At 47.9% G+C, this 11,976-nt stretch overlaps 1 protein-coding gene across 2 annotated transcripts in view; it reads left to right on the top strand.

Moving 5' to 3' along the window:
- Window positions 1-6,324, top strand: part of foxp4 (forkhead box P4) — a 69,063-nt gene extending 62,739 nt beyond the window's left edge. For both annotated transcript variants that reach the window (XM_028998138.1, XM_028998139.1), the window contains 4 exons: window positions 2,725-2,846; window positions 3,129-3,195; window positions 4,243-4,415; window positions 4,516-6,324. In XM_028998138.1, the coding sequence (XP_028853971.1) occupies window positions 2,725-2,846; window positions 3,129-3,195; window positions 4,243-4,415; window positions 4,516-4,648 (495 nt within the window). In that variant the 3' untranslated portion in view covers window positions 4,649-6,324. The remainder of the gene's footprint in view (window positions 1-2,724; window positions 2,847-3,128; window positions 3,196-4,242; window positions 4,416-4,515) is intronic.
- The last annotated feature ends 5,652 nt before the right edge of the window (window positions 6,325-11,976 follow it).

The raw sequence follows: 11,976 nt of genomic DNA, 5'->3' as shown, positions 1-11,976 counted from the left end.
TTAGTAGCGGGGTTAGGCTGAAAAATATTACTGCGAGTAAGTCGCATTTGCACATTTTTTATTGCTCGTTTCAGTGGATGAACACACGTTGTCACATGATGCGGTTCTTAATTGGCTCCGCCTCTTTAAAGGGTGACGGGGGTGGTTGTGTTGATTTATTTCGTTCGGTATCCGGTCCAGAGGCACTTTTGGCAGTTTTGAGACACATTAGTCTTACTTTGTCTTATTGGAGCCTGAGGTGTGTGTGTGTGTGTGTGTGTGTGTGTGTGTGTGTGTGTGTGTGTGTGAGTGAAGTGGAGCACCGGTGCCCATTAAGCATTCGCACCCGCCCGCCTGCGCCCCCCCCCGGCGCGGCCAGGTGCCGACCCACTTCCGCGGCGCGCTCCCGCTAATTTGAGTGTCAGAGCCCGGAGAGGCCGGGACCGGCGGCTAATAGCCCTGAACCGGCGCGGCCCCTCCGAGGGGTCTGGCCGTTGATGGGCGACGTGGGCCGAGGCTCGGATCTCTTTAACAACTCATTTCACTTTTATGGAATTTAACACGTAATGGATGTGGCCATTTCCTCCCGCCTGCCAGGACTTGGACACTCAGGCCTTTCCGGCTCGCGGTTAACGCTCCGGAATGGGGACACCTCTATTCCCAACTCCTTAATGGCGTCCGTATTTCACCTCGGAGCGCTTTCATTTAGACAGACGCTGAAGAGTCGAAGTCTTGCAGACCTCTGACGGCCTTCATCTGCCGCGTCGAAAATCTCACATCCTGGGGAAGTCTGGACATTAACGTCCTAAGTCGTGTTGTGCATTCATAGAACCTGGTCCTCACAAATGTAGAAGTGTGTGCGTTTTAGTGGGACCGCGTCCTCATAACGATCACACGACATGAATGGGCGGTGGCAGCCTAGCGGGTAACACACTCGCCTATGAACCAGAAGACCCAGGTTCAAACCCCACTTACTACCATCGTGTCCCTGAGCAAGACACTTAACCCTGAGTGTCTCCGGGGGGGGACTGTCCCTGTAACTACTGACTGCAACTCGCTCTGGATAAGGGCGTCTGGTAAATGCTGTAAATTAATTTGGTGAAGAAATTGAAAAGCCCGCGTTAATCTGATCTCACAACCACACTCGTTTTTGAAAGTTACCGTACGTCCACAATCATTTACTTTTACAGCATTTACCAGACGCCCTTATCCAGAGCGAGTTACAATCAGTAGTTACAGGGACAGTCCCCCCGCTGTAGACACTCAGGGTTAAGTGTCCTGCTCAGGGACACGATGGTAGTAAGTGGGGTTTGAACCTGGGTCTTCTGGTTCACAGGCGAGTGTGTTACCCACTAGGCTACTAGCACGCCACAGGGACACGCCAATCAGGATGATTCCAAATGATGATTAATAACAGCAGTAACCAAACACCCGCCGTTCATTTTCATCACCAATTTTAATGACCTTTATTTAGTGATAACACACAATTTAGCCGCGATGTTTCAAATTACGGCAGGCGCTTCAGAAGGGCGACTGAAGTACGCTTCTTCACGAACCCTTTGCTGTGTAGGGCGGTAGTGGCCTAGCGGGTAACACACTAGCCTATGAACCAGAAGACCCAGGTTCAAACCCCACTTACTACCATTGTGTCCCTGAGCAAGACACTAAGTGTCTCCAGGGGGGGACTGTCCCTGTCACTACTGATTGTAAGTCTGGTAAATGCCGTAAACGTACGTATATGAAGTTTCATCGTATCACTTCAACATGTATGGGACCATAAGCTCAAAATTGTAAATGGTAAATGAAGAGTGATGGACAGGCCGCGTGGAAGGGGCCAAAGCGGCCGTTTGACACGTCTCGTCTCGGCCCGCCTGTCAGCCGGCGGCTGCGACGTCGCAGGTCTCGACTGCAGAGGCATTTTTTTGGTGTGTGTGTGTGTGTGTTTGTGTCTGCGGCGCGCGACCCCCTTTAAAACTGCCGCTAATGTTTTAACCGGCAGAATTAGTCTTTCATCACGGACGCGGATGCAAATAGAACGGGCGCGGTGGCGCTCCGAAATTGGGGTCAGACTAATTTGCAAAACTAAGCATTGCCGCTGCCGCGCGCCGAAATTTATTCAAAGGGGGGGAGGCCTTCGCCTGATTATGGCACTTGTAATTACGGTGAGGAGCGATTCCGGCACCGGCGGACCCTCCCTCATGAATTGGAAACGGGGGTGGCGGGGAGGCACGCGCGCGTCAGGAAAAAAAAAAACACACACACACACACACACACCGGATTTAATTATACCGGAATTAAAATTGGTAATGAAATTGGCCATGAACAAACTACAAATAGCAGATGAAAAGCGAGCGGCCTCCCCCGAGGCCGTTATTCCAGATCGCGGCTGATTAGCGGAATTCCGAGCGCGGGACGGGGCGGGGGCCTTCCCTGTGTGTTTTCGTGTCACCGCGGCGGCGTGGCGGTGTCGTGCCGCCGGCCGCCGGTGAGGTCTGGCCTTAATTGGCGCGTGCGTGTGTGCGAGTGCGGCGAAGTTGGCGTGCCGCTGCGGGATTGTGGGTAAGATGCGGCGATAGCCGCACTCCGGCAGCATTTTAATTAGAGTGCCTCGCCGCCGCCGCGCCGCCACCGCGCTGTTAATTATTCCTCATTGTCACCAGTGGAATCTGTTGACTGCGGGGAGAATTGTGGTTATCGGTGGAAATGACCCCGTATCTCCCTCTGTCTGTCTCGCTTCAATCCCAGAATGCCGTGCGCCACAACCTGAGTCTGCACAAGTGTTTTGTGCGGGTGGAGAATGTGAAGGGCGCCGTGTGGACTGTGGACGAAGTGGAATACCAAAAGAGGCGACCACCAAAGATGACCGGGTGGGTTCTTCGCGCGTGTGTGTGTGTGTGTGTGTGTGTGTGTGTGTGTGTTTGTGGGGACGGCAGCAGATGTAGAAAGCGCCCGCCTGCTTGCATTTGTACAAACAGATGTTACACGCCGTCTCCGGCGCTGCTAGAGAAACCGCGGCAAATTACCACGGCGACGGCCTGCCCACCAGATTACAGCCCAGCAGATCACTGCCTGGAGACTGTGTGTGTGTGTGTGTGTGTGTGTGTGTGTGTGAGGACTCAAGTGTAACATTTGCATGTTTGATTGTACAGAAGCCCGACTCTGGTGAAAAACATGATCTCTGGCCTCGGATTTGGGTCCCTCAACGCCAACTACCAGGTGAGATCATGTCACACACACACACACATACACACACACAGCAGCAGACCACTGGTGATTTATGGTGTGCAGAATTTGTCAATTAAGGTCAAGGCTAAAAATTAGCATCTGACCCAAAAAAGCTAAAGCTGCAGTGTCACGTCACACACACACACACACACGCACACACACGTGCATGTGAGAGAAGAAAAATGTGGCCTGAAACACACACATGTACACACAGCGGGTCTGGAGGCCAGGACTACTAATTAATGTCACCAAGAAAGCCTGCACATCCTGCCCACCTGAGCGTCACACACCTCCAGGCCCCGTTTTTAATTCCTCCGTAATGTATAATTTTTAAAAAGGGAACGTTTATTTTTACACACATCTGGTGCAGTTAACCCGCGTGCGACCTGTGCGCCAAGTGCCCGCTCCGCTGGGTAAGAGGTGTGTGTGTGTGTGTGTGTGTGTGTTTTTATGGCCGTTTGCGTTGGCATGAGGCTCACATTAAATCCTCGCGGCCACCGCCAGGGAAGCGCGGAGGAAGCGACTGGTGCCACGGCTCTCCACAGCGCCGCTCGGCCATTAAAACCACACAGAGTGTGCGTGGGACTGTGTGTGTGTGTGTGTGTGTGTGTACACGCCTCCTCACTCTGACTTAATTCTCGCTAAATAAGACGCGGACGTCAGATGTCTCCTTCAGAGCTCAGTAGCCCGCAGTTCCCATGTTCAGAACATCTTACATTAGCCATGCCTGAAAATACTTCTCATGATTTAGTAGTAGTGTGTGTGTGTGTGTGTGTGTGTGTGTGTGGGTGTGAACTGTGGCGCTGTCTGTGCAGCTCATGCTGTGGAACTACAGGGTGAAGGAGCCCCCTAGTGGCAGATTACGAGGAACTGCAGCTCCACTCTTACAGTGCGTGTGAGTGTGTGTGTGTGAGTGTGTGTGTGTGTGCGCCTATTTTTATATGCTGTTAGTACCTGTGTGGTTTTGAGAACCCTGTTTGGTGATTGGCTACGCGACGTTCCGCAGTTTGATGTTCTCGGTGCTGATGTGTGTGTCAGGCGGCCCTGGCCGAGAGCAGTCTGAGTCTCCTGAACAGCCCCACCCTGGTCAGCAACAGTTCGGCCGCCAGCCTGAACATGCCCCACGTCGGCCATGATGACGTCAGCAGCACCGTGGAGCAGGTCAACAGCAACGGCAGCTGCAGCCCCGGCCTGTCGCCTCAGCAATACGGGTGATTACGCGCGCACACACACACTCACACACACACACACACACACACACACACGTGTTGTCAGTATTCCGTTGGTTTTAATTCCCTTCTGTCCCTGCAGACACCAAATCCACGTGAAGGAGGAGCCGGCCGAGCTGGAGGAGGACAGCAGGCCCGTGTCGCTCATGGCGACCATCACCCCAACCCTGGAGCGGGACATGGAGGAGGACCTTCCCACAGAGGAGCTGGAATAGATTGGCCGCTGCGAGGCGACGGGGGCGGAGCCTGCAGCTCTCGCCGGCCTTCTTGCGGAGACGCGAAACGGATCAAAAACAAGATGAAAATTGACCAAGAAACCGACAGCTGCGTCAGAACAAAACCAAAACAGGGTTCGACCTCATCTGCTCACCAAACTGACCCCGCCCATCTCTGTTTTACCCCTCCCACCGCGAACCCGACGCCGACTACAGCCATTCTCCTGCAGCGAGAGCCTGCGTTTTCAGCCGCCATGTTGATGGACACGTACCGTTGCCATGGCGTCCACAGAGGGTTGTTGTTTAACGATGTTCATTATACATACAGGTGTGTGTGTGTGTGTGTGTGTGTGTTTTTGAAATGCACACAGACAGGAAGAGATTTTTCTTTCGTATATCAAACTTCTCCATGCTTTTCTTTTTCCTGCTTCACTGCTTTGCTTCGGCTCCGACAGACGGACGTTGATGATGATTTATAATCAGAATTTCCTCTGTGATCCTATGGACTGGTCGCCATGGGTGGGCGGGGCTGGAGCGTGACTTCTGAACCCATCTGCTGGAGGACTGAGGATGGGGACCTGATCGATGTTTTCTTTTTTTTTTTGGCGGGGGTAAAAGGGGGAGGTCCTTTCTGCTGGTGGGCGTGGCAGCGGTACATTTGACTGCTCAGTTGTGAAAAGGAGAAAAAGGAGAACTTTTTGGCTCCTGACGGGACCAGCGCACTCCAGGAAACAGGAATTCCCCGCTTTTCCCACTGTGCCGAAAAGGAAAAGTGAAAGGAACTTCCGGAACAGGAACCTGCCCCGTCTCCCTCAGGAGGCGCGCCTTGTGACGTTCTTCAGTCTTTCACAGTTGGTTTTGACTTGTTTTCCCCAGTTTTCCCCTCCGCGTCCACGTTTTACCACTCGTCGTTGGGAAGAGCACTTAGAACAAGAAGAGCGGCAAGCAGCAGACCTTCCCCAGACACTTCACCCTCACTTCCTGTTCCTTGCTGTTTGTTTTTTTTTATATATATTTTACTTTCCTGCTGTCTGTCTTTTATTTCCATATCAGCTGCGATACAAAGCTTTGCTTTAAGGAAAAGAAGAAAAAAGAACAAAAATTCCGTCTCAGAATACCTCAAACTGTAGTTTCCACCTGGAGCAGCGTCGAGGGATGCTTATTACAGCATATTAGATGCTAGATTTATTACAAACAAATAATAATTACACTATATAGCAGTTCACTGTGTCAGTTTGAAAAAAATATAGATTTTTTTTCCTCCTATGAACATAATAAGAAATTTCTTCAGTGCCATACCAAATTCAATTTATTATTATATTTTTTTTATTATTTCATGCTCATTTCCCCCATTTGCTTTTTGTTACAGGTTACCAAAGAAATGTGTAGAAAACCAAAAACCCCTCATTTTTTTGTTATTTTTTATGACAATTATTTTCCTTCTGAAAGACTGGCCAAAACAACACTCTTCTTAAGTATTTTTTTATTGTTATGATTGCTATGGTTATTGTTGTTATTATTATTCCTCATATCGTGACAGTACAGAGCATTCCAAAAACCAAAGGACGAAATGCAGAGTAGAATTTGGTTGCTTCAATACAGCGTGTGTGTATTTTTTCACCAGAGCAATTTACTGACCCCCCCCCCCAAAAAAAAAAAAAAAAAACGCCAAAAAATGCCGATCATTTCAGTATTAGCAGGATTTTTAGACAAAGCACTTAATTTCTTTTTTTTCTTTCTTTTTTCTTTCATGGTCATTGCTCTCCTCTCGCGCTCAGGCAGTTTGGAAGTGTTTGGAACACGCAAAGCCTCTTACTCAGATTGCAAATAATTATTTTCTTCTCATACGGCACTTGAAAAAACGACTCTGTGTGACACCAGAATCCTCAGAGCGCCATTACGGGCTCCACCACAAAACAAAATGGATCTAATCGATGCTTCAGAGTCAGAACCAAAAAAAAAGAAAAAGGGTTTCCTACGAACAACGCAGTCGTGGAACGTTCTGGCGAGTGTTTTCATCGGTTTTTGAATATTGTGAGCGTAGTGTGTGATGCATGTCATGTCCAAAAAAAAAAAAGGTGGGTGTGTTCACAGAGGGTTCCGATAAACCAGTCCAAGTCCAACTTTTTGCACTTCACAACATTTTTGGTCAAGAAGGAACCTTTTCAAGTGTCAAATACAAAAAAAAAAAATTTTATTAGTTTTTTTTTAAGTATTATTATCATTATTATTATTGATATTGCACCAGATGCATGTGACAGAGAAACTAATTTTACCAACGTCTGGGACTTCTTGAATACAAAGGAAAATAAAAAGATCTAAAACCAAAAATAATGCTACCTCCTTTTAAAAGACGGTTACAATACAAAGAATGGCGAGAACGAGCGAGCGCACACACGTCGGTGAGAAATACCAAAACGCGTTTTGCTTTTGCATTAAGGAGGGTGGGAAGGGATGCTGTATTCACATGCATGAATGGGAACAAAAACGAGAAGAAGAAAAAAAAAATTCACATTCAGAAAAAAAAATGACGACTACCTCTCCTGGAAGAAAAAAAAAAAACCAACGCAGAGTTCCGTTAATTGTGGAGCATTAAGTGGTCAACATATTTAAAAGGTCGGTTCCAAATTGCATATTCGCCATCTTTAAGTGATCTATTAGCATAGTGTCTATGTACAGGCCCTCGGTGCCAGGGCTTTAATTGCGTACTCTAATTCCGTGCACATAATTAGGGGCCAGGCTCCGCTTTAAGCCAATGAGAGCCATTGAGCCGGCCGCTCATTAGCATATGTTCAATGGGCCAGTCAGCGTCGTGTCAGAACCGATGATGGGCTGAATGCATTAGCCCGGGCCGCTCTCGAATGGCCAGCGTCTCCAATTAATGCAAACTATTGCTTTTTTTTTTTTTTTTTTTTTTTGACGGCTGTGGAAAGAAATACAAAACACACACACACACACACACACACACAGCAGTTCCTGCAAACTGGTTTTAACACAGTTGTGGAAGAAGGTCTGTACTATAAATTCTTGCAGGCCTCTGAAACTGCAAATACACACACCTTGTCTGGACGTCGAATCGGGGCACAATGAGTGATAAGCAAAATCCAAAGAGAGAGAGTCGTCCGCCCATAAACGGTAAAGGTGTCTGGTGAGACGTCGGCCGCTCCGCGAACACGTTGCTTTCTTCTACACACTCGTTGTTAGGATGTATTATTGTATATTGCAGCTTGGCTTCGCTCTCGAGGGCATTTCTCCACGTTTTTTGGTTGGTTTTCCTCTCTTTTTCTTTTTCTTCCATTTCTTTTCTGCACCTGTGTAGCTGTTGTAAAGCTTTGAGCTTGGATTCCTATACTGTATTGCTTATGCTAAAGTGTATGTATTTATCATATTAAGTGCTGCAGGTATCATGGTTAAATAGTTTTTTTTTCCTTTTTTTAATGTTTTTTTTTTGTTTGTTTGTTTGTTTTCTTCATAAAACGTCTGGGACGATAATTTTTTTAAAGTGTATTATCTTTAAAACAACAAAAGAGAGAAAAAAAGAAGAGAATTAAAAGTTAGGTAAGTGGTTTAGGTAACACACCTGTTTGTATATTTATCTTAGCTAGGACTATTTTGATACTTTTTGTCTCTGTACGGCATTTATGCATTTTTATGGAAAAAAAAAAGAAAGAAAACAAACTAAAAAAGTACTTGTACTCATTGTGTATTGATACCTCAGAAGGACACTTCTTCAAGACAGGACCAAAACTTCCAAAAATATCGAACGAAAAGAGAACAAACGAAACGCCGGAAGACGTGTAGCCCACTCTCGCTGGTCCGATTCGGCATTTCATCCCAACGCTGTCACCCGGAGCGCCGAGGGCGTCGCCCAAACCCCACCCCGGTGGGACGAGTTGGCTTTAATGGCGCCGGATCGGGGGGCTCTCTACAAACGCCACATTTTTTTCCCCCCTTTTTCTGCCCATGCTCGACATTTTGCGATGCTTTTTCACAGCAGCAAACCAAATGAGTTTTTCCTTCTTTTCATGTCATTTTTTGTTCCGTTCGAGTTCTTACTTTGTTGTTTGACCACCAAAGGGGGTCGTGAGCAGCCAGAGTTTTATCCCAAATGAACCTTTACCCGCGGTGAGCGACCCCTCACTCCGCCCCCCTGCGATTGACAGCTTTGAGGTGAAGCTGAAAGGGACTGTAGAGGAGCTTCAGCCCACTTCCACTCTCCTCCTCATACCTTCTGGCCAATGTGTGCACATTTTCAGCAGCCTACTTCACCTGTTTTCATTTTATTCTCTCTTTCAAATAAGACTGGGGGGGGGCGGCCATGAAAAGGTGGTTTTGAGACGATGATGATGATGATGATAAAGGAAAAAAAATGACAAAAGACAAGGTTTTAAAATAATGGTGACCTGCCATCCACCTGTTCTTCACCCCTGGTGACGTGTTGATGCCGGTCACTGCCATTTTCCTCCATGCTGTATAAAAAAACACACACATATATCTGTGTATTTGTAACCTGATCTTTCTTGTGTCTGTCCACGCAGACAATAAAAAAAAACTGTACAGTAGTTCTAGTTGCATGTAATCTGTACTAATTATTGACAACGGCATTATAAAATGCAATAAAATACTTATTACACTGTCCGCGGCTGTGTGACGTGCTTCCTGTCAGCTGATCAGAAGTGAAATATGCGAATAAACGTTCTATCAAGCAAACAGCAGAAACAAACAAAAGAATGAATGAAAAGGACAGAAAAATACGTGAACTGGAGATATCTGAGGGTGCTGGTAGTGGGCAACACACTAAACCTATGAACCTGAACACCGCAAAGTTACAGGCTTGTTCACACATACTGCCATCGTGTCCCTGAGCGTCTCCAGGGGGGGACTGTCCCTGTAACTACTGACTGAGGGTGTCTGGTAAATGCTGTAGACGTAAATTCGGCCTCCACCCCTTCGTCCAGTCCTGGTGGATGAGTGAGGTTGGAGGACAGCATCTGGGAAGGTCCCCAGGAGGCCGGTTGGTCTCCACTGCAGACCTGTCCACCAGGTTCATGTTTACAGATTGCCTTCCTTGTCTGATGCTATCAGACTAATGGCTTGACTGTTCGCTGCGCTTCTGTCACTTACTTAGCGGCTCAGAAAACCCCTTTGTGGGCGTCTGCCAGTGGCTGCAGATAAGGCGGAGGTGGAAATGGAAGATCTGAGCTTTACACACCATGATGAGTGGTTTTGTTCCCATTATTCTGGAAATGGAGTCCATGATGAACTCTTCTGGAGGGAAAGAGAAACGCCACAACCTCAGATCAGCTTTACAGATCAACATCCAGTATCACCTCGGACTCTACATCCAGCCTTGGGTAATGTGCCAGTCTGAAGGCCGTTCATGTGAAGATGTGAGCTTGCTGTTGCAATACATCCTGATACCCGACGTTATCCTGATCAACATTTCACCAGAATTCCAGAAACATCTGAGCAGAAACCTCTTTTTCTTCATGGATAATTCACACCTGAAGGTGAAGGTGTCCAAAAGGGTTCAAAGCAAGAAAGAGAACAAACCGAGACCACGCAGGGCGTGGAGCAGCAGTAGTTCCGGGATATTCTGAAGTCAGAAATCTCAGAGTTTGAAAGGTGGAGGCGGTGGACGAATATGACAGGTCCGAGTCCTCGTCAGCACCTCTGACTCCTGCTCTGGGACCATCCAGACGCCGCGGGCTCATCGAAAGCTCGCGCCTCAATCAATACGAGCCGGTGCCTTCGCCTGGAACTGTCATCTTCGTCTCGACGCGAAGGCCACCACTCCGTGCTGGAGTGCATTAGCGCCATCGGACCTAATGGTGTGAGTAACGGAGCTGGCGGCCCGGATTTGCACCCGGCGCCGTGATGCGAGCTGACAGCGCTAAATGGCGCCTCGGTTTCCACGCAACACTAATGGGACAAGCGGCTTATTTTCGCCTGAGGTGACCTTTAACCCCATTGTGCCACCGCGCGACCCCAGAGGACTCGTGAACTGCGTATCATGTGAGAATGTACCAATCCGGATCAAAACCTAGCAAAAGAAATGAAAAAGTAGCACGACTGCTTCATTATGTCAAATAAGTAATAATTATCCTAATAAAAGTATTGCATAAGGTGGTATTTCAGAAAAGGCATATTTCACTTCTTCTCATCTACAAGCCACATGGTGTTTTTTCATCGATGAATGGAAATATATTTCTTATAAGAGATTGAACTAATATCCATAACTCAAATAAACATAGGCCAGTCATGATCATAACCATCTACAGGGTAAAAATCTCAAACACATGGCAGTGTACTGATGGACTAAATTCAAATTTTATTTATGTCACACAATTATACAATGAACCAATATGCAAATGTTGCATATGCAATATGCAAATATTGCATAACAAATTATTACACTTTTATGTTTTAACATAAAATATGTGTAACAGGTAGGATGAAGGTGTGCAAATGCGGTGTTTAATAAAAAACTATTATAAAATAGAAATAATTAAATGGGTGGGATTAATAGAAAATGTTGCTTTTGGCAATATCGGGTAAGGAAGCGGACCCGTAATCGAGCCACTGAGGTCCCCTTGATTAAGGTACCGTCCCCACACGGTGCTCCCTGGCGCCTGTCATGGTGCCCACTGCAGAGAAGATCAGGTGCGAGGATGCGGCGTCCTGCCCCTCCAGAGCTCAGGAGGTGGCGGCCTGGCTCTGGCCTGCCTGAGCGTTGCTGTGCTGCAGCCTCTGTCCAGCAGGGGGCGCAGAGTCTGTTATTTCAGCCCAGTTAGGGGGTATCAGGGTGCAGCCTGCAGGGCCCAGGGGTTGTTTTTGGGAGGAAGCTGGGACTTCTTTGTACGCTATTTGCCAGGCAGGAAATGTCTTCTCTGCGACATTTCAGGGGAGGTTAGGAAAGTCCCCGCCGCTCTGGGCCAAGCAGGGGCCACACCTTCACAACAGGTGACCTCAGGAACAAAGAAGGGCCCTGAGTGGAACGAGGCCAGCGTTGTTCTTGGCTCACCCGGCTGTGAACGGGTCGTGGATCCTCAGCAGGAAGACAAACCGTTAAACGTTGACCATAATTATCTAGGAATGAGAGAGTACAGGCAAGAGAAGAAGATGGACTTGGTCTCCAGGAGCCCAGCCGGGGCCCTGAAGACCACGATGACCTTAACGAAGACAGGGCCGCTCGGGGGGAACAAAAGCATCTTTGTGAGCGATTGGAACCACATTTCCACCATCAGCAGCCTAGAACAATCCGGCTCCGTGGTGCTGGATGTTCTGCAGATGTTCTCCACGCCCCCCACCCTGCCTCTTTCAGGGTG

This window comes from Denticeps clupeoides, chromosome 12, assembly GCF_900700375.1.
Source record: "Denticeps clupeoides chromosome 12, fDenClu1.1, whole genome shotgun sequence".
Taxonomy (NCBI): Eukaryota; Metazoa; Chordata; class Actinopteri; order Clupeiformes; family Denticipitidae; genus Denticeps; species Denticeps clupeoides.
The sequence above is the reverse complement of the archived record's forward strand: the minus strand, read 5'-3'. Positions and strand labels throughout refer to the sequence as shown.